This window comes from Dromaius novaehollandiae, chromosome 10, assembly GCF_036370855.1.
Source record: "Dromaius novaehollandiae isolate bDroNov1 chromosome 10, bDroNov1.hap1, whole genome shotgun sequence".
NCBI lineage: Eukaryota > Metazoa > Chordata > Aves > Casuariiformes > Dromaiidae > Dromaius > Dromaius novaehollandiae.
This window is the reverse complement of record NC_088107.1, coordinates 23,082,307-23,106,796: the sequence shown is the minus strand read 5'-3', so window position 1 is coordinate 23,106,796 and position 24,490 is coordinate 23,082,307. Positions and strand designations below refer to the sequence as shown.

General features: G+C 56.2%; 2 protein-coding genes across 3 annotated transcripts; one reads left to right on the top strand and one right to left on the bottom strand.

The window, feature by feature from the left end:
• Positions 1-1,668: 1,668 nt before the first annotated feature.
• Positions 1,669-12,064, bottom strand: LOC112992218 (cytochrome P450 1A4-like). 2 transcript variants are annotated; one of them, XM_064517610.1, is made up of 7 exons: positions 11,944-12,064; positions 6,628-7,493; positions 5,872-5,998; positions 5,306-5,395; positions 5,094-5,217; positions 4,362-4,448; positions 1,669-3,075 (listed from the first exon to the last, which is right to left on the bottom strand). In XM_064517610.1, exons 2-7 carry the CDS (start codon positions 7,483-7,485, stop codon positions 2,769-2,771), a joined length of 1,593 nt encoding a protein of 530 aa, XP_064373680.1. In that variant the 5' UTR covers positions 7,486-7,493; positions 11,944-12,064; the 3' UTR covers positions 1,669-2,768. The 2 variants fall into 2 exon arrangements, with proteins under 2 accessions (XP_064373680.1, XP_025970935.2); XM_026115150.2 differs by lacking the exon at positions 11,944-12,064 and adding an exon at positions 9,054-9,128.
• A 5,438-nt stretch (positions 12,065-17,502) lies between these two features.
• Positions 17,503-23,530, top strand: LOC112993137 (cytochrome P450 1A5-like). Its single transcript, XM_026116506.2, has 7 exons — positions 17,503-17,655; positions 18,699-19,565; positions 20,623-20,749; positions 21,539-21,628; positions 21,717-21,840; positions 22,262-22,348; positions 22,841-23,530. The coding sequence occupies exons 2-7, from the start codon at positions 18,732-18,734 to the stop codon at positions 23,145-23,147; spliced, it is 1,569 nt and encodes a 522-aa protein (XP_025972291.1). The 5' UTR covers positions 17,503-17,655; positions 18,699-18,731; the 3' UTR covers positions 23,148-23,530.
• The last annotated feature ends 960 nt before the right edge of the window (positions 23,531-24,490 follow it).

Sequence of the window (24,490 nt, the reverse complement as noted above, 5' to 3'; positions counted from 1 at the left end):
GCCCCGCCTGGGAGCGCCGCTCAAGCCGCCCGCGGGAGACCATAGAGAGGCGCGGCGGAGCACAGGCGCCACGCATGCGCGGTGTTGCCGCGCACCCTCGGCGTCGCCTCAGCTGGGGGGGGCGGGGGGCTGCGCTCGCCGCCATTCCCTCCATCAGCCCTCCGTGCTCCGTTGCCACACAGCCTCCGTCACCCCTCCATCCCCCATCCCCCCTTCCTCGCAGCTGCCACACGGCCTCTGTCACCCCTCCATCGCCGCCGTCGTGCAGCCTCCATCGCGCCCCCGTCAGCCCCGCCGCTGCTGTCACACCGCCTCCGTCACGGCCGTCCTCTCCCTCACGCCCTTTCGCTGCTGCCGCCTGTCCCCGGGGCCGCCGTCCCCTCCGGCACGCGCGTCATGCCCCCATCGCCGCCAGGGCCCCGCCGGCACCTCGTCGCCCCTCGGCCGCCCCGTCCATGCGGCCCTCGCTGTGCTCCTGCCTCAGCCCGACAAAACCCCCCGCGCTAATGAGCGCTCGCAGGCGCAAGCCCTGATTTTAGCCCTGAGCGAGTGGTTGTTTTCGCAGCCGGTCACACCGTTCATCAGGCGCTCGCTGCTGCCAAGAGCGGCTTCTTGCCCCTTTGATTCGCCACCACATCGAAGGGTTTGATAGTGTCCCTGATCTGGAACTGGCGAGCTAGAAAGGCTGGAGATCTTGCTGGGTCCCTCAAAAAATGACTCCAACTTTGCCCAGACCTTGTCTCTCCCCAGAGTCACGTAAGGCCAGTCATTATTTGCACTACAATTAAGCGTTTATTGCCTTTTTGAAGAAGCAGTTTAATCCCACAGCGACTGTGAGTCACTCGGGTCCCATAGGATTACGGTGTGCGTGCAGCCTCCGCGGGCCGAATGGGGAAGTCCGCTGCATCCAGGGCCAGGTTTTGCTGCCCGGATTCACCTCTTCCCGCCTCACCCCCGCCGAAGCAGGATGCCCGCGTCCGCTGCGCCCGGCTGCGGGACGCGCGGGGCTGCGCGCGCCAGTGCGTGCCGTGCCAGTGAGGACCCACCTTCCCGCGTCACGTGGCAGGCCGGGTCTGTGGCCAAGTTCCAGTCACTCAAGTGATTTGCCTGTTTTGAAAGGGAAGTTATGCAAAGCCTCGGAAATAATCGTGCTCGGAGATAGGGAAGTGCAGAGCAGCCCTGCAGCACGGGCGGCCAAGCTGCGGCCGGCAGAAGCATCCCTCGGCGGATCGCTTCCCTCCCCGGGAAAGCTCAGCCTCAAAGGTGGTAACTAAAACTGAGGCACTGCCACGTGAAAGAATTTTTTCGCTACCTGCTTCAGTGTTTCCCAGGGGAGAAGACCATCGCACTGGGGCTAGTCCTGATTTTTAGCGAAATCCTGAATTACAGCAGGCACACGGCACTCGGCATTGCCCACTCGCTTCCACGACGGCCAGCCGAGGTTTAGCACAACTGTCTTCTGTATACACGGAGAGAGGATCAGGCCCCGCAGCCACTCGGGCTGCAAAACCCCAGTGGGAAACAGCAGTGCGACAGTGCCTACGGTCAGGGAACAGCCAGTTAATTCCCAAAATGGAAAAATCTAGATAGGGGATCTAAGGGGATCTAAGTCAGACTTTTGAGGATGGATCTTTTCCCAGGAAAATAACACCAGCAAGAACCAAGCAACAAATTGCCCATTAGTATTTATTGGGTTAGAGCTATTGTGCAGTGCAGGTACATTTTGGCATACGAATGCATCCCATATAGATCACAGAAAAAAGGTGCAAACGAGCAGGAACTGCTGCTCCATTTGCCATTATAATTTCATCTCACACTGGCTGACCAGATTGCAAAGTAAGGCAGCGTAGCTCTTGCAGTTCTTAAACCTTTACTCTTTGTATTAGTCTGAATATATAAAACTATTACTTGTGTGCCAAAAAATAGTTAAAATAGCAGCAATACATAGTCCAAAAGCAAGAAGTGTTTTACTGTCCCCCTTGTTGGTTCCTGTCCCTTCTTCTCAGTCTTTCAGTTTTTTCCAGGAGGCTTCTTGTTAAGAGTTGAGCTAATAACATCTCAGATTTGTGAACACACACATATATATATGTGTGTGTATGTGTGTATATATATATATATATTTGGTGGTAGTCAGATGGTCACCAAGGATTGGTGGAAATGTTCAGGGGCTTCATTCATTTCATGAATTTCTATTCATGGCATTGAGCTGCATGGCTGCGCACTCCGAATAGCTACACTTGAGCTATTCCATGGGGAAGGGGAGGGTTTAGCCGGCCAGCAACGCCCCAGGTGCCGCTCACCTGGGCAGAGTCTCCCTGGCCTGCCCGAAAGCCCTTCCGAAGAAGGCGTAACACGGCTCAAGCAGCGGGGAGAGCCCGTTCCAACCAGCACAAAGAGCTGAAGCGTTTGAACCCTGGTTGCGAGAGCTGTTTGCAAAGACATTCAGAGAAATCAGAGGATTTGTCAGGATGAACCTCTGCTCTGCTTCCCCACAGGCAACGGCGCTAAAGCCGGCTCACCGAGATGCGAGGAGCGGGCACGTTCCTCGAGGCGCGCCGAGCCAAACAACGCCGTCTTTATCCGTCCCTGGGCGCTCGCTCGCATTTACATGAGAGATGAACAAGCCCCCAGTGAGGCGGCCCAGCGACCGGCTGTGCTGGCTGGGGAGCAGCTCCTTCTGGAGAGTGTTAGCTAAAGCAGTCTCAGTGTCTGGCTCGAAAGGCTGGCTTTATTTCGCAAAGTGGCACTTCCTCCCCAGGCGCCGCAGCTTATGGAGAGCTCTTCACCGGGAAGCGCTTCTTAATCTGGAAGTGCTTGCACTTCTTGTACTTCATTGTCAGGCCATACTGAGGAGTGATGTCCACCTCCTGCCCGGCGCAGAGGCTGAATTCCAGCTGCTGAAGCAAGGTCGCCAGGAAAAGGAAGACCTCCCACCGGCCAATGGACTCCCCAATGCATCGCCTCCTCCCCAAGCCAAAAGTCATCACTTTGTCACTCTCCGTCCTGTCTATCTTAGTCCCGGCAGCACTGAGGAACCGCTCGGGGTTGAAGGTTGAGGGATCCTTCCAAAGCTTCCTGGAGCAAAAAAGAGAGATACCTGAGAAAGCCGCTTCCCCCCTCCACAACAGGGACAGCAGTAGGACAAACTCCTTGCGGAGAGAAGTGTTGCAACGTTTTCTCATTTCACCATCCAGAAACTCTGGCACTCGGTGGTGGCCTTTATCACCGATCTAAAATGCCAACTGCACGTCAGCCCCTATCAGCTCAATCTATTGAAACAAACAATTTCAAACTCAGATTGTGTTTGCCTATGCCGATACCAGCAATGAATTTAGTTCAGCGTGTAATATCTAGAGGCTCTGCAGTTTCAGCTGAAAGGAGACCAGAGATATCTGCCAGCACCTTCTAAAAAGGAAGGAATCAGACTTGGCGGTTTATCACCTTGAACCTTTGTAGCAAATCTTCACGCTCTGTCCAGCTGCAGTTGCGGTGCCTTAAGCTGTGGGACTGCTGCTCACAGAGGGAGGGAATTCCCTCTGGCACAGAGCGTGTTCCCGTTGCAATCAGCGGCAACGCGCGCTGGCACAGGCAGGAGCAGAAGTAATACTCCTGTGCAGCTGGGCTGCTCAGATACGGAGATGTCGAGTCTTGAGCTTCTCATCTAAAATAACTGATGGGGGAACAACCTCCTGCATCACCTTTAGTCAACTCACTCCCTCCAAGAGAGTCTCTACTGTAGTGCAGCGGACAGGTAAGACGGGGCTTTGGGCTCCAGAGCCGTTTTCATTCACAAAAGCTGATTATCAGAAATAATGACGCAAGTCTATTGAATCCTTAATGCAAGAAGAGAATTGACCCTATTAATGATGGTCATGTCAGCAGTCCCTTCTGACAGGACATTTTTCTGCCTGAAAGAGGGAACCAGACAGTTCCGTTAAACACATTCAGAGCTGTCAGCCCAGATCACAAGTGCTGCTTGGCAGGAGGATCTACTGATTCCTGATTATTCAGCAGCCAAAGCTGCCAGCCCTTCGAAAACAGCCACCACGAATATGTGGTCAGTCCAATGCACTGAGGACACGTCCAAGCTGCTGTGCAAAAAGTCAGTAAGCCCCAGCTGGCGGGGAGTCACCGACCTGGTGACCGAGTCAGCCCGTGCAGCCCAGAGCAGCTCCGCACACAGGAGATCTGACCCTGGGATCTGCATCAGATCCACACTGCTTTTGGTCTGAGCTGCTCATCCCTGTTCTCGTGACCTGCTCAGCTTTAGACATGTTGCTGCAAAGGACCAATCTGAGTGATCTTAATGCCAGGCAGACCTACTGCCCTCTGAATAGGAATCGGGGATTTGGTATACTTACTCATCATGATTCACTTGCCACTGGTTGACAAACACACAGCGGTTCTTTGGTATGTAGTAGCCATTCAACACGGTGTCTTTTGTTGTACTGAAAGAGGTAGGGGTGGGGAAGGAAAAGTTAAGAGGAGATCTGCAGTTTTAGGGTGAAACAAAGGCAGGCAAGTTCTAGGCAGGTATTTGATTTTCAATACCCTATATTTATTCTAAGGACTTGCTAGGAAATACCCTGCCTTAATTGTATTTGAATTGGGAGATTATAAGTATTCTTGGTTAATGCTTTTCCTCAAGTGGAAAGACTCCAGTTTCAGGGAGCTGAATGAATCATGACGTAGTTTCTCCCAAGGCAGGTGGAAATATGAAACCAGGTGGGTTAGTCATAAGCCACTGTCCTACCACTAGCAAAGGGTCTGAAGTGCAACTGCCCTCAAACTAAAGGATTCAGCCCCAGGAGAGCAACAAGCAGGGCAGCTGCTGGCCTCCAATTTGGGCAGTGAAAGCAGCCACATGCACTGATGCAACTCCATAGTTGCACTAACAGCCACTGTCAACAAAGCCATAATGAGGTTTAATCCAAGGAATTTAGGGTATGCATCAGAATATTTCCCCACAGCCTGTGCAAGGGTAGCCTACAACGGTAACAGGGAGCAATTCCCAGACTATTATCAGCATAAACAGCACCTCCCAGAAAGTGACTCCAAAAAACAAGTAATGTGTCAGTCATTACAGTGCTTACCAGTGCGGGATAGTGAAGGGCAGGAAGGAAGAGTGCCTGAACATCTCCAGGATGAAGGCTTCTGTGTACGGCAGCGTGCCTCGGTCGGACAGCCTCGGTCTCCTCTCCCGGCCGATGGTCTGATCTGCGGGTGGTCGAGAGGAAGAAGCTGGTTGGAATCAGCCTTTGGCAGAGACATTTCAGCCCTGGAGGAAACAGACTCATGAACTCACCTAGTTCTTCCTGGATCCTCTTCTGGATGTCAGGGTACATCACAAGATACATGAGACTCCAGGAAAGGGCAGTTGTGACAGTGTCAAAGCCTGCATAGACATAGAAGAAACGTAGTTAGTTACCTAGAGAAGACAAGCCAGAGGATATTTACAGATCCCATCATTCTAGATTTTTTGGCCAATGATGCACAGCTAATATTTGCCTTGGAGCTGTTCCCCCCACCAGCTATCACTGAAAAGCCATCTGCTCTTGTCACCTGTCAGAAGAGCATTTGCGAGCCCAGCTTCAGCCCCAGATACCAAGCACCGTGAAAGGTGCATCCGGACGGCTTTGGCTCCCCTCTCCACCCTCTGCTGTGACCCTAAGCTCAACTGCCAGGGCTAAACAGCAGCTCTCTCGAAAGCTTGTCTCGGGACTTTCAGGGCCTCTCTGTCTGTAAGGCTGCTGAAGGACCTGGACGTGCTCGGCTGCCTGCAGCAGTGGATTACAGCTCTTCAGCTGCCACGTCAGGAGCGTAGCTGGGACAGGGACCGCAGCACGGCATTAACAGCAGACACGTTCTCACCCGCCCCAAAGAGGTCGTTGACAATATTGATGATCTTCTCGCTGGAGAGCGGGACGCTGGTGTTCTCCCCTGCCCTGTTCTCCTGGCAATGCTCGATCAGTGAGTCCGTGATGTCCCGGATGTTCTCCTGGGGGAACGGCCAGAGCAGTCAGCTAGACCAGAGAAATCAAGGGCTGGAGGAAAACCTCTCCTCCCAGCCAATGTGGGCTCCTGATGGTGGTTAGCTACAGACCCAGGAGCTCCAGTGAGCTTTCCTCTGCACCCTGTGAGGTGGGTGGACGAGGGAACACCCTCTTCCCCCCTTACCAGGCCAGGCAGACAGACAGCAGCTGTGACACTTGCAGACACCTCTGCCCGCAGAGGCAGAATGAGACGGGGCAGTGTTAGAGGCAGCGGCTGTCTGGCCTGCCAGGTAGCCAAGGGGTAGCAAGGCTGTATTACCCGGGATGACTGAGCCAGTCTTATACATAAGGAGAGCTACTTTGAAAATAGTTAGAGAAAGCAGGGCCAGCTACAGCACAGTCAGTATCTCCGAGCAGTTTGCCACTTCCAGCAAATAGCAGCACTGAATTTGATTTTTTGAGCTTCTTCCAGAGAAGCTCTACTTTGTTAGGCAGAAAGTAGAGTAAAAGCTTCACTTCTGCTCCCTGACTTGCTTCAATGGTCTTAAGGAACCAGACTATGAAAGACAAAGGCAATAACAGAATGAGGGGCAAAGCAAAGCAAAGGTTGCCCAGAGAATCTCCAGATTCTTACCTTGTCAAAGCTACAGTAATGCTCCTGGATGATTTTTTGCACAAAGGCGCTGAATCGCCTGTTGAGGTCCTTAAAGACTTCCATGGTGCGGCTGGGAAGATACTGGAGCACAGGAATGAAGTCAGCAGGATTGCCAGAAGCAGCCACCTCTCCAAATTCATTGTTGAGGTTTACCATGCTGAGCAGCTCTTGGTCGTTGTGGTCGTAACACTTGCCAAAGCACATGGCACAGATGACATTGGCCACAGACACCACCAGGTACCGGTAAGGGTCAAAGCTCTTCTCCTCTTCCATCACCTGCAGGAACTTGGTGACCAGGTAGTCAGCCTCCTTGGAGACGTGCTCCTCCAGGAGGCAGGTGGAAGAGGAGGTTGGGCTGGGGGCAATGGAGAAGGTCTTCAGGGCGTTCTGGGCCAGCTTTCTGCGGGCTTTCCACACCTCCCCTGAGTCAGGGCTGAAGGTCAGGCTCTGGCCATTTGAAATGTATTGGAAGCTGTGGAGATCAGGGCGCCCCATGAAGTCTTCTCCTTGCTTCACCAGGGCTTGCTTGATGGTGTCAAGCCCGCTCAGCACCAGCACGGACCGGGTGCCAATCTTGATCTCCATCACATCCCCATACTTCTGGCTCAGCTTGGTCAGGACCAAGTGCGGGTCCTTCCTCAGCTCCAACACATTGCCGAGGATGGGGTAGCCTCTTGGTCCTGGGGGTCTCTTCAGCCCCTTGGGGACGTGCTGCCTGAAGGACTGGACGAGCAGGAAGACCAGGCAGAAGACGGCAGCCGCAGTGAGGATCTCAGTGGCCGAGAGAATGCCTTGGCTTCCCACCAGCGACATTGCAGCCTTCATTGCTGCTGGCATTTAGAAACCTTAATATTAAAAATAATAATAATAATAATAATTTTGAAGGGGGAAGGTCCAGGAGGCAGCTGTAGTTCTGAGACACTTGTTTAGTAGTGGAAGCATAGGACTGTAGGCAGGAAACCAAGGTGTAACTTTTGATCCAAACGCTCCACCCAGAGACAAGCTACTGAGCAGGCAATCTGTAGTCTCTGCACTGCTCTTCTGCACTTTAGCCCCTTTGCATACTTCAGCACCGAGAAACATCCCCCTACATCATGAATGGAGGCTACCTACGTCCAAATCCAAACAGCTGCACATTCGTCCTCACCAGTCATTAGGGGATGAAGTGATAGTCTATTGTCACCTTTTACTGATTGTCCTGTCAGATGTAAGTATCTTCCTAAATGCACTAGTGCAGCTTGCACTTGCAGACAAGAACAAGTACAAGTCTCACTAGACAAATCTGTTTCTAGAAAATCACTTGCAGTTAAAAGCAGAGATTAAATAGCCAGGAGTGAAAGCAATAGGTCATATGGCTTTTTTTCTGCATGCTGGGGTAAGAAACATGCTCTTTTAAGCAAAGAAATTCTCTCTCCTACTGTAAAGTCTTTTCAAGAGCATTTGACTATGGGAGAATTGAATTGTCCTGGTTTGAGTCATCTGGTTGCTTGCACTGAGCCATCGCTCGCCTGCAAACTAAATAAAGCAAGCAGGGGGTTGTTTAGATTATCACAACTCTTACTAAAGACCGATGACCAAGAAAGCTAGCTGGTGCTGTAGTGGGACCCTGGTGCCTAACGCTCCATCACTGATAACCAAAAGGGCTAGAAAAAGCAAAGACCTTTTTCCGATGCATGTCCCAGAGCCAGTGGGCTCAGTTCAGGGATGTCTAACCAGCTGTGATGTGTCAAAGCGCCCCTGGGGAGGGAGGTGCAGGACCCGCACTGGCCATTGCAGTTGGCAGGTGGGGGGCACCCTGCTCGGAGCCCTGCCCAAAATCCCTCAGGTAAACCCTGAGCCAGTCTGGGTCTGACATCCCACCTTCCCTGGCGTGAAGGCACTAGAGCCACCGCGCTGCTCCCCTCCGGGACTTGGGGCACCTAGGTCCCATGGGACCACCTTGGCTTCAAGCCCAGCCGGTGCTTCCGTGGCAAGGAGCTCTCTGGGGCTGCTGGGGTCCCTGCTTCGGTCGGGGATGGGGACGAGCCATCTCAGCCCCGCTCGGGCAGGGAGAGCCAGCCCGACGGTGCAGCCCGGCTCGGAGCCGGGACCCCCTCCCGGCCCACGGCTGTGGAGCGGAGCTGCCCTGGGGCAGCGCGCCCCGGGCACGGGGCAGTGGGGCTACTAGCATCACCCGGCGCAAGCACCCAGGGACCCCCGGATCTGCCAGGAACCGCCTTCCCGGCGGCTCGGGGAAGGATGCTCTGAGCGGTCTGCCAAATTATGCCCCCCCCCCCAAAGGGGGCATCCCACGGGTTTCCAGCCTTCGGGGGTCCCCTGGGAAAGCTGTCGGGGAAGAGCCTCCCCCCTCGGGGCGGAGGGCTCTGTCCCGGAGCGGGGGGACGGTCCCCGGGGCCGGGACTCACCTCTCGGGCGGGCAGAGCCTCGGTCCCTCCAGGCGGCTGGAGGAGCGCGGGGGCCCGATCCTCCCGCAGGTACCCGCCGTCCCTCCGCGCCTGCTTTATATGCATCGCCGCGCGCCCTGATTGGCCCAGGAGCCTCCCGTCACGTGTCCGAAGCCTAATCAAAGCCGACGGGCGGCCAAACTCCCAAATAACTAACCCGGATCCCCCCCGCCCCCCAGGACCTCCGGGGCGGCGCGGGGGACGCGGCAGCGCCCGGCCCGCGGAGGGGGAGCGCTGCCCCCCGGGAGGGGGTCGGAGCCCGCGGGGCCGCGGCGGGGCCCGGGGGTCCCTCGGGGGGGGGGGACAGCCTCTGCGGAGCCCCTGGGGGGCTCTGCGCTCCCCGGGACGGGGCGCCCTCCTGCCGCGGGGGTCTCCGGCGCCCAGGGGGGGGCGCGGCCGGGGGCGGCGGGGGGGCGCGGGGCGGCCCGTCGGGCGGCGGCGGGAGGCATCGCCGGGTTAAAGATCGGGGCGGTTCGCGTGCGAAGCCGCTTGGCTGCGGCGCCCGCTTCTCCCCGGGCGAACGACAGGGCGGGGAGGCGACCCGGGCCGCGGCGCGGCCCCCCCCGGCACCCGCGGGCGGCGGCGGCGGGGGGCGCGGGGCTGCCGGGCGGCGGCGCGGGCCGAGGGGCATCGCGTGCGAAGCGGCCGGGATGTTTGGGCAACCTGCGCCGCCCCGGTCACTCGCAGTCACGCTACCGGCGGCTCTTAAAGGCGCCCGGCCCCGCCGCCGCCGCCCGCGCCCCGCCGCCCCCGGCAGAGCCCCCGCGGGGGGTGGGGGGCGACGCCGCCAGCGCGCCCCGGCCCCGTGTGCCCCGGCCCCGGCTTGCACCAGCCCCCGTGCGCCCCGGCCCGCGCCCCCCGCCCTGCGCCCGCCGTCCTGCCGCGGGCACGGAGCTGCCGGAGGTGGTCAGCACCGCCCCAGCCGCGGCTCTGCGGGGGCCTGCGAAACCCTGGGCGCGTCCCCGAGGCACCCCCTGCGAGCGGGCCCGAGCGCCGAGACCGGCCCTTTCTGCTCGCGTGGGAGAGCGGCCGGCGCTCCTGCTCCAGGCATCCGCGCTGAGCAGCGGCTGCGGCTCCGTCCCCTCCCGGCTCCAGCCCGCAGACGGGCTTCGCTCTGCTCCGTGCTCCCTCCAGACGGCTCCGGAGCTCAGCCCAGACCCTGAGGACGGGTTTGAGGCTTTACCACGAAGCCAGCGGGCAAGTGCAGCTTGCCTTAACATCAGGCCGAGACAGAGGTGCAGCCAGGGGCGCAGGCAGAGCGTGCCCGGTCCAGGCGACGCGGTCTGCTCGGGAGCCCAGGGTCCGCGCCGGTCTGTCCCTGCCGCCTAATCCTGCCGCCCCGCTTTGCTGCGGTGTTTTGTGCACAGAGCCGCCGGCCGGGCAGCGAAGCAACGGCGGGGAGCCGCGGCAGCGAGCCTCCCTCGCCCCTGCCCTCCAGGCGCCGGCCGCGCAGCAGCTCTGCTGCGGGACGGGACGCGGCAGGGGCTTCTCTTCCTTTGCCCCGGGGGCAGCAGGGCAGGGCCCGCGCGGGGGCTTGGAAGGACAGGTCCGAGCTACCGGTGCTCCCCGGCGCCCGGAGCCCCCTCAGCAGCTCCCGGGGCTGGAGGCGGTGGGCACGGGGTGGCCACGAGGCCCCTCGCCGGCTCCGGCGCCGGGCGGGAGCCTGTCCCCCTCCCCCGGTCGCCGCGGGAGCACAGGCCGGAGGGGCAGAGCTGGGACCGGGGTGCCCAAAGGGGACGTGCGACCGCCGCGGCCCGCGGCAGAGGGCACGGGGGACGGTGGGGCCATCGCGTGAGAAGGCCCGGGCTGCCGGACGGACCTGGGACGCCCCGGTCACTCGTAGTCACGCTATGGGTGTGGGGGGGGGAAATGGCTTTTAAAGGGCCAGGGCGGCGGTCTCCCGTCCAGGAGCCGGCGCCGGGGTCAGCGCGGCGCCGGAGCGGGTCAGCGTCGGCCCCCGCGTCCCCCACGGCCTGGCTGGGGGTGGCAGCCGTCCCGGCACCCCGCAGGGCCCTGGCGGGGCACAGGCCGGCCGACCGCCGTCGGGGTGCAGAGGGCTTCGTCCACGCTGCCCGTCGGAGCCGAGGAAGCCGCCGTGAGCTGCCTCTGCAAGGGGCCAGCGAGCCCCCCTCCATGTCCCAGCTCCCCCTCCGCAGCCGGGAAGCAGGGGGGACCCAGGCGTCCGGCCCTCCCCCACCCCAGCGGCGCCCGGCGGATCGCGCCCGCCGGGAGGAGATGGGAGAGGGGAGATGGTCCCCCCGCGGATGCGAGTTGGGGGCCTCAGCGGTGCCACCGTGAAGTCCCCTTTGGGTCGGGGGTGCAGACCGTGCCCCCGCTGCTCCGGCTGTCCCAGGGCTGAGCTGGCCGTCCTCAGCCTGTGTCCCCATTGGGGGACACTTTGTGCTGCTGAGCCCAGCCGCGGGGGCGCATGGGCACCCCTGGGTGCAGGTTGCCCTAGCGGCACCCTGTGCGCAGCCCCCTTCCCCGGGCCAGTCATGCGCAGGGGGACCCGGCCGTCCCCGGGAGACCACCCTGAGCCCGCTCCCCCTCTGCTGCGGGGGTGCGGGGGGTGCGGGGACAGCCTTCCCCGGGACAGTGCAGCGTCCGGCTGCTGGGACACTGCGGCCGGGTGTTCCTGCGGGGGTACTCACAGCCGCACCGCACACACGGATGTGTCTCCTAATACGCACACGCTGTCACGCAGCTCCAGACACACGCAGAAACACAGGCACACACACAGGTCTGTCCCAAAACGCGTGCAGGCACCACCCGCCCACACCCTGCCAAACGCCTCCCTCCTGCCGCCCTGCTCTCACACGTGTGGGGACGGCGTCCGTGTCCCTGCACTCACCGTCATCCACATGCACAGCCGTGCACACGCGTTGTAGCTCACAGGAGGCCGCGCACGCACCTGCAGAGACACTCGCACACCGCGCGTTGCACACGCAGAGCCAGCCCGCCTCTGCGCTCTCCTGCAGCTGGGCTCCCGTGTGTCTTAACGCTCTCACGCGAGCAAACGTGAGCGTTTCTCATGTACGCGCGGAGAGCACGCCGTCCTGCGACGCTCGGCACGCGCGCACTCACGTGTGCCTGTCCGCACAGGCGCACGTCCGCACGCTCGGCCATGCGTGGTGGCACCTGCAGGCGCCGGGCCCCTGGGTGCTCCTGCTCGCCTGAGTCCTTACACACTGCTGCGGGCACGTCCCGCTGACGAGCATGTCGCGTGGGGCAGACGGACGCGCACGGCGTAGCCAGGAGCCTGCTGCGGGTGTGCAACGGCCGAGGGTCGCTGCCTGCCTTGGCACACGGCCTCGGACGCCGCAGAGACCAGCTCCTCCCAAATTCGGGCTTCAGCATCCCCGAGCAGGCGAGGCGGCTGGTGGTGCGCGGCTGCGGCTCGAGCGGCCGAGGGCACCGTGGCCTGGAGGAGGTCGGGAGCGCCTGAGGAAGGAGGCAGCGCGGTCAGGGACCCCGGGAGACGCGGCTCCAGCAGCAGCAGGCGGTTTGCAAACGCGCCCGCGTGCACCCGCAAGGGCGGGCAAGAGCGAGCGGAGCGGCAGCGCGCCCCCGGGGCTGCCCCCGACCCGCTGCCTCGGCGCGGGGCGGCAGCCGGGCTGGGAGGATGTGTTTGGGGTGTGAAGCTCTGCCTGGCACGCAAGGCAGGAGCTCTTAAAGCTGTTCTCAGCAGGCGCCCGCGCCAGGAGACACCCTGCCCTCCCTGGGCTTGGCAGCAGCTCCCGCTGGCAGCCGGCACCAAGGCGGCTGGGGGCAGCTCAGCTGGGGCGCCGGGATGGGCAAGGGGGCCGGAGGGCCCTGCGATGTGCACAGGCTCGTGCACCCACATTGGCTTCCTAATGCAACCCCAAAACCCTCCTGACCCCCAGCTTCTCCAGGCTTTTTAGATACGACGCTCCAGGAGCGCCCGGCGTGGGTTCCCGGGGGTGCAAGCTCCTCCGGGTGCGAGACGCTGCCAGACTGGTAGTCAGCCTGAACAGGGAACCCAAAACGTAACCCTACCGTGACTCCTGCCTGCCCCAAATTATCAACCGCACGCTCGTGGCGTGAGAAAATCTGAGAGACAAAACCTGACGACACCAGGTCTGGTTCTGGGGAACGTCGGCAGCCTGGCTAGGATCAGCCTCAGTCAGCCTTATAACGGCTTCCCGGATATCGAACCCTCTTTGAGGGCTCCGGGGTGGACTTCAGCCGCTTGACATTACCTTACATTGATCCCCTGGGGTTTCTTTGGGAGTGGAAAAGCCTTTTTGTCTCCTCCTTAGGACTAGCCACAAGTCGGAGGCAATCTCACGTCTTGGAGACACTGATGACATCCGGACTGGTGAAACACAGCAGCCGGTGCTGGGTAGCTCCGTGGGGACGGGAGACACCGGCCCGCAAGACGGGACTCGCACGGCCCGACACTTGTGAAAAGCCAGTCTGCCCGCTCGGCAGGAGCCAGGCGAACCCCGGGCCGGGACGCCTGCCCGGCGCCCGTCCAGAGGTGTGCGATTCCTGCCACGAACGTGAGCAGTCTGCTCTTGACAAGTGCTAATGAACGCAGTCGCTGTCATTAATGATCCCAGTTAGAGCAGATGTTGAAAGCTTTGCTTGCCCAAGTAAAAGCTGAGCAAAATTCCCACTTTGCTCCTTGCAGTTTTCAAGGACTGAGCGAAACCTGTGGCCGAACCTCAAGGTCTGGCTTATTCCTTACAGCTGATTAAGGGATGAATATTCCCACTCCTGCAACTCACCTGTGCATTGAGGTTGCGCTTCCCAAACAGGCAGCCGAAACACTGAGCACACCGAGCAAGTCCTGCGGGTGACTGCTCCAACAACAGCCCCGCTTCGCTTCGATGCCCTGACCCAAGCAGACACGAGCCAAGCACGCAGCGCTGGAAATGCTGACGGTCACGCTTTTCCCTACGTGCTTCCCCGCACTTCGCAGCGGGCGTTTGTTCCTGCTGTTCGCAGGGGTCCCCGTTCCACCCAGGGCAAAGGGGAATTATACATTTGCAAAATCAAGAGGGGTTTTGTTTTGCCAGCTGAGAGCCAAGAGCCACGGCGTGCTCGCATGCCATCTAGCATTTTACCCTCCGCATCCCCCTCCCTCGCTCTGCTCTCACGCAAAGCCTGTCCCGGGCAGGCTGTGGATGGGGTGTTTTTGGAGGAATAAACTCCTCTAGCCTTGCCCCGTGCTGCCCCTTTCACCTCTCCTATCTCTGTGGCTCACCTCCTCCCCTGTGCCCCGCCACTCCTCTCGCTCGCTGCCTGTTTGCCCCGGCGAAGCTGGGGAAAGCGAGCCAGCCGGCTTCTCACGCAAGCCTGGGCAATCGTTAACCTGGGCCTGCCTCTGCGCCGGGGCCACAAGGTCCTGCCACCGAGACCTGCCTGATGCTTTTCCGGGACGGACAGCAGCCGGCGCAGCCCTCTGGCCCCAGATATCCTCCCGTGAACGCATCACCTCAGTGCTCTGAAACAGCCAAAGAAGCAAACCAGAAAGGAGTGAGAAATGGAAAGGAAGCAAAAGAGAGAGCATCCTTCTGCTCCGCACAGCCTCACGGTGCCCCAGCAGCTCCCACGCGGAGGCAGCCCTGGCCCTGGCTCCAAGGGACACAGCAGAGCAAGGAAAGACTTAGGCAAGGGGACATGGACCACTGCAGCCCTGGGATGGCTGCGGGTGAGGAGTGATGGCTAGGCCAGGTCTCCTCCATCCAAGCCACCCTGATGGTAGGCTCAGTCTGCGAGGGTGGTCCCTCGCGGCAGCAGACATTGGGAAAGGCAGAGAAGCCGTGCTCATTTGTTTGGCTGGTGAGGTGGAAGAGTGGCGTTTAGTAGTCTTTGATACCAGTGCTCCAAATCACGGTGCAGGGAAGCCGGTGCTGGAGAAACCTATGAATCCCAGAACAGCTTCCCTTTCCATTTCCCTGCCCTCTCTTTACCTGCAAAGTTTATTTCTACCATGTTCCTTTACCTTTGGGTTGGCTTTGAAGGCACAAAGCCAAGAAAAGCCTCTTTAACCAAGTTCTCTTGACAGTGGGATCTCACACCACTTTCCCAGGTAGCCACAAGTCTCATTTTAAGTAACCAGGTCCATAAACCGTCACAGGAAGCACTGCGTAGCTGGAGGAAGGACCTAGGGCAAGGTGGAAATCTGGGATCCGTGTGGGAGGTGTGATTCTCATTTGCTAAAACTCAGCCCAGGGTCATTCACAAGAGCCAGATGGAGTTCGAAACAGGGGACACAGGAGCAGGGTGGCCTGTCAGCCAGCAGACGCCATCTGGCCCAAACAATCTGGTTGAATCCCTCCCTGTATTGCCGATACTTCCTGGCTCTTTGCTGCTACTGCTTCCACCTCTTTGAGCTCAGGGAGCTTCTCTGGGCTCCACTGGTTCAGAAAATCACAGCCCAGCGTGGGGAACAGCTCTTCACCAGAAAAGACACGCTCCCCATTCCCCCACGTCTTCGTAGCAAAGCTCCTGCTGACATCAGTGAGAGCAGCAGCAAGTCCTGCTGGGACCGAACTCCTCCCAACAGCTTCTGAAAGAGTGAGCCTTGCTCCGAGATCTGCTCCAGGGAAGCTGGAGAGTTCAGCCAGAGCCAGGGAAGATCCAGGTAGCAGTCAGGGCCCGGAGAAGCAGGGGAAACCTTTGCTTTGCAGCTGTCCGAGCTGTGGAGAAAGCACGGGTGCTGATGGCGGAGGTTTGGCTGTGTGCTCTACTGCATTACGTATCCTCCGTTCTTACAGCTACTCTAACGGCATCCACCACCAGCCACCACAGGAGTGAGGATATTTGTCCTCTTGGACTTGTGCTGTTCCCTATGGGAAACAGAGAGAGAAGGAGAGAACAAGGGAAGTGTGGAGGAAAATGCCACCAAATATCCTACCACCATCTAAGAATTTGATGGCATGGACTTCCTGAGATGTCTTGGTCCTGTACGCTCAGTTTCTTTCCCAGGCAGAAGCAGGGGACTGGCTGGGCCTGTGTCTGGACTCGTGCATCGGAGCACGGTGCCTGCTCCCACGGGGAAGATCAAACCCACCTTCGTCAGTGGGGCCAGCTCAACACAGCCGGCCTCGTGCACCTGGTGATCTCAGGAGATACCGCTGGGAAATTTGCTGAGGAGTATCTTAGGTCAAAATGGATACACCTGATGCCTGGAGAAACTGAGCTTGAGCAGGACCACTGGACTCCCCACCTCACGTAAATCATCCCCCCAGGGTGGCACATTGCCCTCTGATTCTCTGTCCGATACAGCCGTCTTTGGGTTAGAAACCCCTCTGGATTCTGGGCACCACCTTCTAGAGAAGATTTATCGCTAGGCAAGAAAGATCTCACACTGCATCATTCCTGTGGCTCAGAGAAGCACCAGCCACAGGGGGACACCAGGGCTGAAAATAGCCTTTTTGGAGTCAGGGGGTCCTAAGTTAGCTCATCTCCTTGGGCTCAAGAGGAACTGCTGGCGTCCTGAGCAGTGCATGCTCTTGGGTCTGCGGTGGGCTTGCACTCTGCCCGAGAGAGGTCCGAGGAGAGTTGGCACCAGCTCGTGAGGCCACATAGCTGACCCTGAGGGAGCTGTACCCTTCTGCCCAGCAATGTCCTCATGGGGCACAGGGCAGGAGATGCTCTGTGCCCTTTCCCCTGCCTCCTTCTCCCCCTCTGCTGCCCCCCTTCCTGCTCTCCTTGAACTTTCCTCCCCGCTCAGGTCGCCCTGTTCCCAGATCTTGATTTGGCCGCAGGGGCTGGTGAGTGGTGAAACTCAGCAGGCAGCTTCTCACGCAAACTTGGGCAATCGTTAACCTGAGCCTGTTGGCAGGTGCCCTGGGAGGGGAAGGAGGGATGGCAGGGAGAAAGGCTGGCGTGAGAGGTGCTTCATTGCACCCCCTCCCCATCCACAGACTCCCCCAGTTCCTCTGCCTCCTGTTTGCCCTCAGTTTCCATCTGAGCAGCTTTGTCTGCACCTCCAAGTGCCTCCAAAGTGGAGTTGGAGGTAACAGCCCTGTCTGTGGGCTGCTTCATTCCAGGAAAGAGTCTTTTCATCCCAGGAAAGGTCTTTGGGGAAATGTCCACAGAAGGGCTAGCAGCCACATCTCACAGGGCAGCAGGGTGAGAGCACGTTCCCACTCCTCCTCAGGGCAGTGCCATGACTACCCCCCTCTGCATCCCCATCCTAGACTCTACGAGGGGCCATGCCCTAGGTGGCCAGGGAAACCGCTGCTCATCTATCTCTCAGAGCTGTTGGAGCTGGGGAAATATCTGCCCTGCTTTCTTGAGCTGGCTCCAGCCATGCTCAGCTTCGTTTGTTAATGGATAGCTATTCTTCCGTTGTTTCCTAATCTATATCCCCCTATGACCCCACAGAGATAAGCACCCAGCCAAGTTATAAGCAACGTGTATATAAAGCCACGGTCTTCCAGCTGCGGGACAGGACGATCCAGGCGGCAGGAGAAGAGGATCCAGTTCGCTCTGCAGGGCAGCTACTCAGGAAGCTGCCGAACGCGCTGTCTCCCTGCTCTGAGCCACGGGCAGTAAAACCAGCCCTCTCCACCAAACGGACCTTCAGGTAGGAGCTGGCTGCTCCCCACAGTGAGAGCCTGGGTGCCTCCAGTTTGGTTGTTGGGCTGTTAACCCCTCCCAAAGATAGGTCTTTGCTGGACTTGGAGGCAGCTTCTTTGAGGAGTTACTGCTTCTCCCATCCTTCCCTCCCTGTGCTTTTTGGGCTGCAGTTTTCTGTTCTGTATTGCAAATGTCTCCTCTGGGCAGGAGCTCTGGCTGTTCCAGTAGATGTTGGGAACCTGGGGTCCATCAGGAGGTGAGGCTCTGAGAGTAATACAGTTTGCTAAGCCTAAGAAAATCCCTGAAAAAAGATTTGCTAAACTGAACAGCATAACACATCCCCTATCTTCCAGCAGGTTATGGCAGGGTTCATTCTTCCTTGTCCCTAGCAGGCTGAAGGGGAGGGGTAAATCACGGGCTTCAGAGGGGCTGAGGTCCCCCATAAGTGATAGATGTGTTTTTCACCTCCAGCTTTTGTCCCTCGAAGTTCCAGAGTGCTGTGCAAGCCCTAGAGGGAAACTGAGGCAGGCAAAGCAGGGCAGGGGCAGAGCAAGGGCTCAGTGATCAGATCTCCCCATTGAGTCCTAAGCTCTGGATTGAACCAGGACAGCCAGAGTGGCAGAGACTGAAAGCAGATGCCACTGCCCAGGTTTGGCCATCATGTGCCTTTCTGAAAAATGCAGAGCAGAAGGGTGAGTGCGTCCAACACCACCTGGGATGGGTCCACACCAGAGACCTAGAGCTGAGGCTTCTGCAAGAGCTGAAGGCAGTTACACCTCCAAGTCACTTTATGAAGGAGCATTTGATAGGGGCAAGGAAAGGACAGATTTGTATACATACACATCCATTCATCTTAGCAAAAGAACTGGAGACAACACAAACTTTAGCTACATTACATAGAGATTTTAATTAAGGCTGGTTTGCTTAATCACCCTTAACTGTTTAATGGCAATTGGTGCCTATTCTCGGCATCAGGAACTAGGGACTTCTGCAGGACTTTACCTCTCACTAACCCTGTCTCTATGCCACCCTTCTGGTTAACCTCTTTAGGATTTCTAAACACCAGCGGCAAAAAAGGCTGCAATGTCGCTGGTGGGAAGCCAAGGCATTCTCTCGGCCACCGAGATCCTCATTGCGGCTGCCGTCTTCTGCCTGGTCTTCCTGCTCATCCAGTCCTTCAGGCAGCACGTCCCCAAGGGGCTGAAGAGACCCCCAGGACCAAGAGGCTACCCCATCCTCGGCAATGTGTTGGAGCTGAGGAAGGACCCGCACTTGGTCCTGACCAAGCTGAGCCAGAAGTATGGGGATGTGATGGAGATCAAGATTGGCACCCGGTCCGTGCTGGTGCTGAGCGGGCTTGACACCATCAAGCAAGCCCTGGTGAAGCAAGGAGAAGAATTCATGGGGCGCCCTGATCTCCACAGCTTCCGCCAGGTTACAGATGGCCAGAGCCTGACCTTCAGCCCTGACTCAGGGGAGGTGTGGAAAGCCCGCAGAAAGCTGGCCCAGAACGCCCTGAAGACCTTCTCCATTGCCCCCAGCCCAACCTCCTCTTCCACCTGCCTCCTGGAGGAGCACGTCTCCAAGGAGGCTGACTACCTGGTCACCAAGTTCCTGCAAGTGATGGAAGAGGAGAAGAGCTTTGACCCTTACCGGTACCTGGTGGTGTCTGTGGCCAATGTCATCTGTGCCGTGTGCTTTGGCAGACGTTACGACCACAACAACCAAGAGCTGCTCAACATAGTGAATGTAAGCCATCAGTTTGGAGATGTGGCTGCTTCTGGCAATCCTGCTGACTTCATCCCTGTGCTCCAGTATCTTCCCAGCCGCACCATGAGTTTATTTAAAGATTTCAATAAACGATTCATTCGTTTCCAGCAGAATATTGTCAAAGAGCACTACGAGACCTTTGACAAGGTAAGAGCTTGCAGGATCCTCACTGCACCAGGGCTGAGTTTCCACTCTCTGCCATCCTGCATTAATGAGTTATTTTTCCACTCGTAGTCAAGTGGAGCCATGTTAAATCAGTGGACATCTAAATTCTTGCAGATATTGCTGCACTTAGTAAGAATTCTTCAGGCTTCCCTGTCCAGCTGTAATCTCACGCACCTGTAATCTCATGCATGTGCAATGCAGCACTGCAGTCCTTCTCCATGGCCCTGTGTGATAGGGGCAATTTGCTGGTTGGACTTCTGACCTGTCAACAGAACCACCCGCCACATGTGCCCTAGAGCACCGAGATAGGCTGTGGAGCTCTGCTAAAAGGCACTGCCCTCCTCCTGTCTTGGGACTCCCTGACCAGGTCTGTGCCAGGTGTTGATCAGCACCAGCTGTGTCCACCAGTGCTCCTCAAGCACATTGGATAGGTTAGGTTTACAGCCTGTGGCCCATGGACTGTTGAAGGATCCTTTCAAAAGATTCCTAAGCAAGCTAGTGCCCGGAGGCAGATATTCTTTATTACATGGTGCACTCTGCCTTTGGGAGAACTTGGAGAAGATACAAATCAAGAAAGATTGAAAAGTTATAGCTCACTCATTTCAGCATGGATCTGAAAAGGCATGGTGTCAGTTTACCAAAACTGATACTGCTGTTCCCCACATCAGCAAAAAGAACATTTGTCACCTCTGGGAACTGAATCGGTGGGCCTTTTCAAAGGGATCTTCATAAGACCCACTGTGGTCACATTCCTCTAATAAGTAGCTCCTCTCCTTAGGCTGGCAGAGAGTCATCTTTCTTCTGTTTACCAAGAAAGCTATTGTGATATTTTGCAATTTCAAGCCACAGCTGTCCATCTCCCCGTTCTCATAGCTTGGAAAAACAGTATGGGCCAAAGGGGGAAAAAGACTAGATCCTCCAGAGCTCATGTGCTGCTGTGGCTGCCACAGCAGAGAATTTCCAGCAGCAGGCTGTTGTTCGCTGACACCCAAGTCCTCTGCTTCCTGGGCTGACATGACTTGTCTTCTCTTCCTTTCAGAACAACATCCGAGACATCACTGACTCCCTGATTGAGCAGTGCCTGGAGAAAAAAATGGAAGCAAATACTGTCACACAGATCCCTAAGGAAAAAATTATCAACCTTGTGAATGACCTCTTTGGAGCTGGTAACTTTCCCCACTGGTCCCTCAGCTACTGCAGATTTTCTCAGGCTCCTCATGTTACAGCTCTGTGATTCCTTTTGTCTAACACCAGACAGCCAGTTTGGGTCTGAACACTGATTCTCCTATTCTCTGGTCTTTGATGGTCCTTCCAGAGACAACCCAGGAGACCTGCATGGGAAATGAGCTCTGGAGAGAGGCTTCAGGGAAAAGTGAAGGGCATGGTTCATGGTTCAGTAAAACTTCACAAACCACAGTGGCTTTTCCTAAGAGAGATGTCTGTTAACATTTCATACAATGATCTTGGGTGGGTCCTAGCCCCTTTTTCTGTAGATACTTAGACCCTCCAGTTCTAATCAGAACCAGATCAAGGTGATTTCCCACATTTCAGTGAAACCAATGCCTGGCTACTGTTAGAGGAGGAAATTACAGCAAAAAAGCAATCAGGGTAAATGAAGCTCCTTAGAGCCATGAGATAGAGGTGCATCGCTGGGCCTGATTCTTCTTTGGGTTACTCTGAGGAAATTCCCCTGATTCCAAAGGATTTATGCAAGACAAACATGACATACTGCAGGAATGAATCAGGATGACTGAGTGCAGAATGGAGTCCATGGGTATTTCTTAGCAAAGCTCTCTGTAACAGGATAAAAAACCCAAACCTTACTGTGTGACCAGGATATCCTCTCCTTTCTTGGTCATCCAAGACTGCTTCACATGCTGGTTAGCCAGCAAGCCGCAGCATATGCCCTGCATGTTATACAGGCCTGCTCTACATGCTTTTTCCTCTCTGACCAGGCTTTGACACCGTCACAACTGCCCTTTCCTGGAGTCTCATGTACCTTGTGACGTATCCTGACATCCAGAAGAGGATCCAGGAAGAACTAGGTGAGTTCATGAGTCTGTTTCCTCCAGGGCTGAAATGTCTCTGCCAAAGGCTGATTCCAACCAGCTTCTTCCTCTCGACCACCCGCAGATCAGACCATCGGCCGGGAGAGGAGACCGAGGCTGTCCGACCGAGGCACGCTGCCGTACACAGAAGCCTTCATCCTGGAGATGTTCAGGCACTCTTCCTTCATGCCCTTCACTATCCCGCACAGGCAAGTGCCGAGGTTGCAAAGGAGATGCAGGGACAGTCTGGATATGCTGAAGTAATGACCTCAGGCGTCATGTTACAGCCATCCAGGCAGCTGTACAGTGAGAGGCAGTGAGCTTACTATCAACTTACAGAGCAATGGCTACATCATGGGCTGGGGGAGCTCACAGCTCTTAGGCAGGCCCACCTGGTAACTCCCCTAGAGCAATCCTTACCCTTTGTTGACTTCTTTGAAGATACTCCACGCAGCTTAGGTAAGGGTTGCACAATCCAGCTCATGGAAAATGCAACTGCCTCTCATAAAGCCATCTCTGTGGGCCACAACCCTACTTCAGCAGCATCAAGGAGCACACTAATAGTCCCCTGAGGAGGCAGAAGAGCCTCTTTGGTTTCTAAATTCTCACAGTCACCTTCTCTCTCTTCAGCACAACCAGGGACACAGTGCTGAATGGCTACTATGTACCGAAGGACTGCTGCGTGTTTGTCAATCAGTGGCAAGTGAACCATGACGAGTAAGTAGCTCCAGAGGCAGAAAGCCTCTTGCAGCAATGTACAGGCCTCTTCCTGGTCACCTAAACCCTGAGAAAGGTACACTAAATACTGGTCCATTTGGAGCTCTCCCGTTTCTCTTCTTAAATAGGGAAAGCAAGGGATATTCAGGAGCCAGCACAAGTCTGAAAAGGAAATAGACAATAGGACAGTGAATTCCCAGCTTCAGGGAGCTGGAGAAGACAGTTGGGTCAAAGCGGGCTGTAAGGAGAAGTGAGATGTGGTCTAAGTACTAAGAGATGAAAAGTGGTGCTCACATAGTGACCCTTATGTGCAGAAGTGGGGTGAACCTGCTTTAAGATTCAGAGAAAAGAGAGCATGTAAGGCATTACTGTCTTCAGGGATATTATAACTGACAACTCCTCCTGACTTCCCTAAGCTGCCACTTTCCAGTGCCCCCCTACTCCCAGGGACAGGAAACACATCATCTCAGGATCTGACATATTCCATTCCAGGAAACTTTGGAAGGATCCACTGGTTTTCAACCCAGAGCGCTTCCTCAATGCTGAAGGGACTGAAGTTAACAGAGTGGAGGGGGAGAAGGTACTGATTTTCGGCCTGGGGAAAAGGAAGTGCATTGGGGAGTCCATTGCCAGATGGCAGGTCTTCCTTTTCTTGTCCACCCTGCTCCAGCGGCTGGAATTCAGTGTTCGTGGTGGCAAGAAGGTGGACATGACACCTCTCTATGGTCTATCAATGAAGCACAAAAGATGTGAGGACTTCCAGACCAAGCTGCGTTTCCCCACGAAGAGCTTGAACTGAGCTGTGGGCTTATCCATTGCCCTGGCAATTGCCAGGTTGGGCAAAGGCCTGGGTGGATTTGCAGTAAAACTGGGTCTGGTAGAACCCTATGGGGGCCATCTAATACACTGAACCCACTGAAGATCCTGTCTTTTATCTTGCTCGCTTTCTAGCATTTCTTGGCTTTTTCAATGTGAAGCATTTCTAGCGGTGGATATTCCATCGCATCTAGTGTTAGCATCACAAAGCACATTTGTGGCATGTGTGGACCATCTCTTGCTATGGGGAAAGGGAATGTACTCAAAAACAGACTGACTGCTGAATTTCTGTCTGAATATCATTGGCCTGTATTTCTTTCATATCACTCTGTAATAGCTGAAGGACAAATAAACCTTGAGATATTCCCATGGCCTCCATTCATGTTTAAGAACTTGGCTGAACTGATGTCCAAGCCTTGGGCGGAGATGTGGATGGCATTACCTAGGTACAGCCAGTATCACAGTTTCTGGACTACTCAGGGAACAGATCTTCCCTGGTTGAAGTTTATCTTTGCTGTAGATGTGTCTTCTCCTGTTCATTCTCCTCTAAGGCATTTCAGAGGATTTTCCCAGGTGTTTGAAGAAGTTACACATCTCACTCCCAGCAGAAGAGATACAGCAACAGGTTATCTTTCACGTGGAGAAGGCTTCTTCTCCCATGAAGGTCCAGTGACTTCAAATAATCTCACTAAAATAAATCTGGAAGTTTTCAGGGAATAGATGACAGACTCGGATCCTCTCACAGCAGAGATGAATCCCTACTCCAAGAGGGTCAGAATCACATGGGATAAAAATCAATAAGACGGTAGAATCCATCATCTGTCTTTGATTAGAGCATAACCTGGCATGGGAATGCCAAAGAGCTAACTGAGGTAGCCAGGACATATTAATGCAGGGGAGAAATCTTGGAAAAATGCTAATATTTCTCCATGTCCTTTAAGAATAGTTTCTTCCCTTGTTCTATATGGGTTTATAATTGCCCAACTGACTTTTCATGTCACTCTAAGATCCCATTCAGGAGAGCTTTGTCTTCATCTACAGTGTAATTCAAAGTGCACTTTAGAGCCTGGCTGAGAATCTAACATAAAACCTTGCAGAGAGCCTATCCTCTTGCTGATCAAATTGCTTTCTTAAAAAAAAAAAAAAGAAAAAAAAAGAAATAAAAAGAGCAGGGTACTTAAGGCCTGTTGGCTCTGAGGCTTTAAATTAAACTTGCACAACTTTGGGACACTGGTGAGTTGAAAGGGTTGTAAAAGGCAGCAGTATCACATTAAGCTGTCTAGTGTCTCCTATGCCATGAAAAATGGTAAAGCCACTTGTGTTTTC

Excerpts from the sequence above, each read along its gene's own strand:
- LOC112992218 (XM_064517610.1), bottom strand. The coding sequence starts at position 7,485 with ATGCCAGCAGCAATGAAGGCTGCAATGTCGCTGGTGGGAAGCCAAGGC. Across the intron at positions 5,999-6,627 it reads ATTACTGTAGCTTTGACAAG|GAGAACATCCGGGACATCAC; the intron begins GTAAGAATCTGG and ends CCGTTCCCCCAG. Across the intron at positions 4,449-5,093 it reads CCCTTCACTATCCCGCACTG|TACAACAAAAGACACCGTGT; the intron begins GTAAGCACTGTA and ends TACCTCTTTCAG.
- LOC112993137 (XM_026116506.2), top strand. The coding sequence starts at position 18,732 with ATGTCGCTGGTGGGAAGCCAAGGCATTCTCTCGGCCACCGAGATCCTC. Across the intron at positions 21,629-21,716 it reads GAGGATCCAGGAAGAACTAG|ATCAGACCATCGGCCGGGAG; the intron begins GTGAGTTCATGA and ends GACCACCCGCAG. Across the intron at positions 21,841-22,261 it reads CCCTTCACTATCCCGCACAG|CACAACCAGGGACACAGTGC; the intron begins GCAAGTGCCGAG and ends CTCTCTCTTCAG.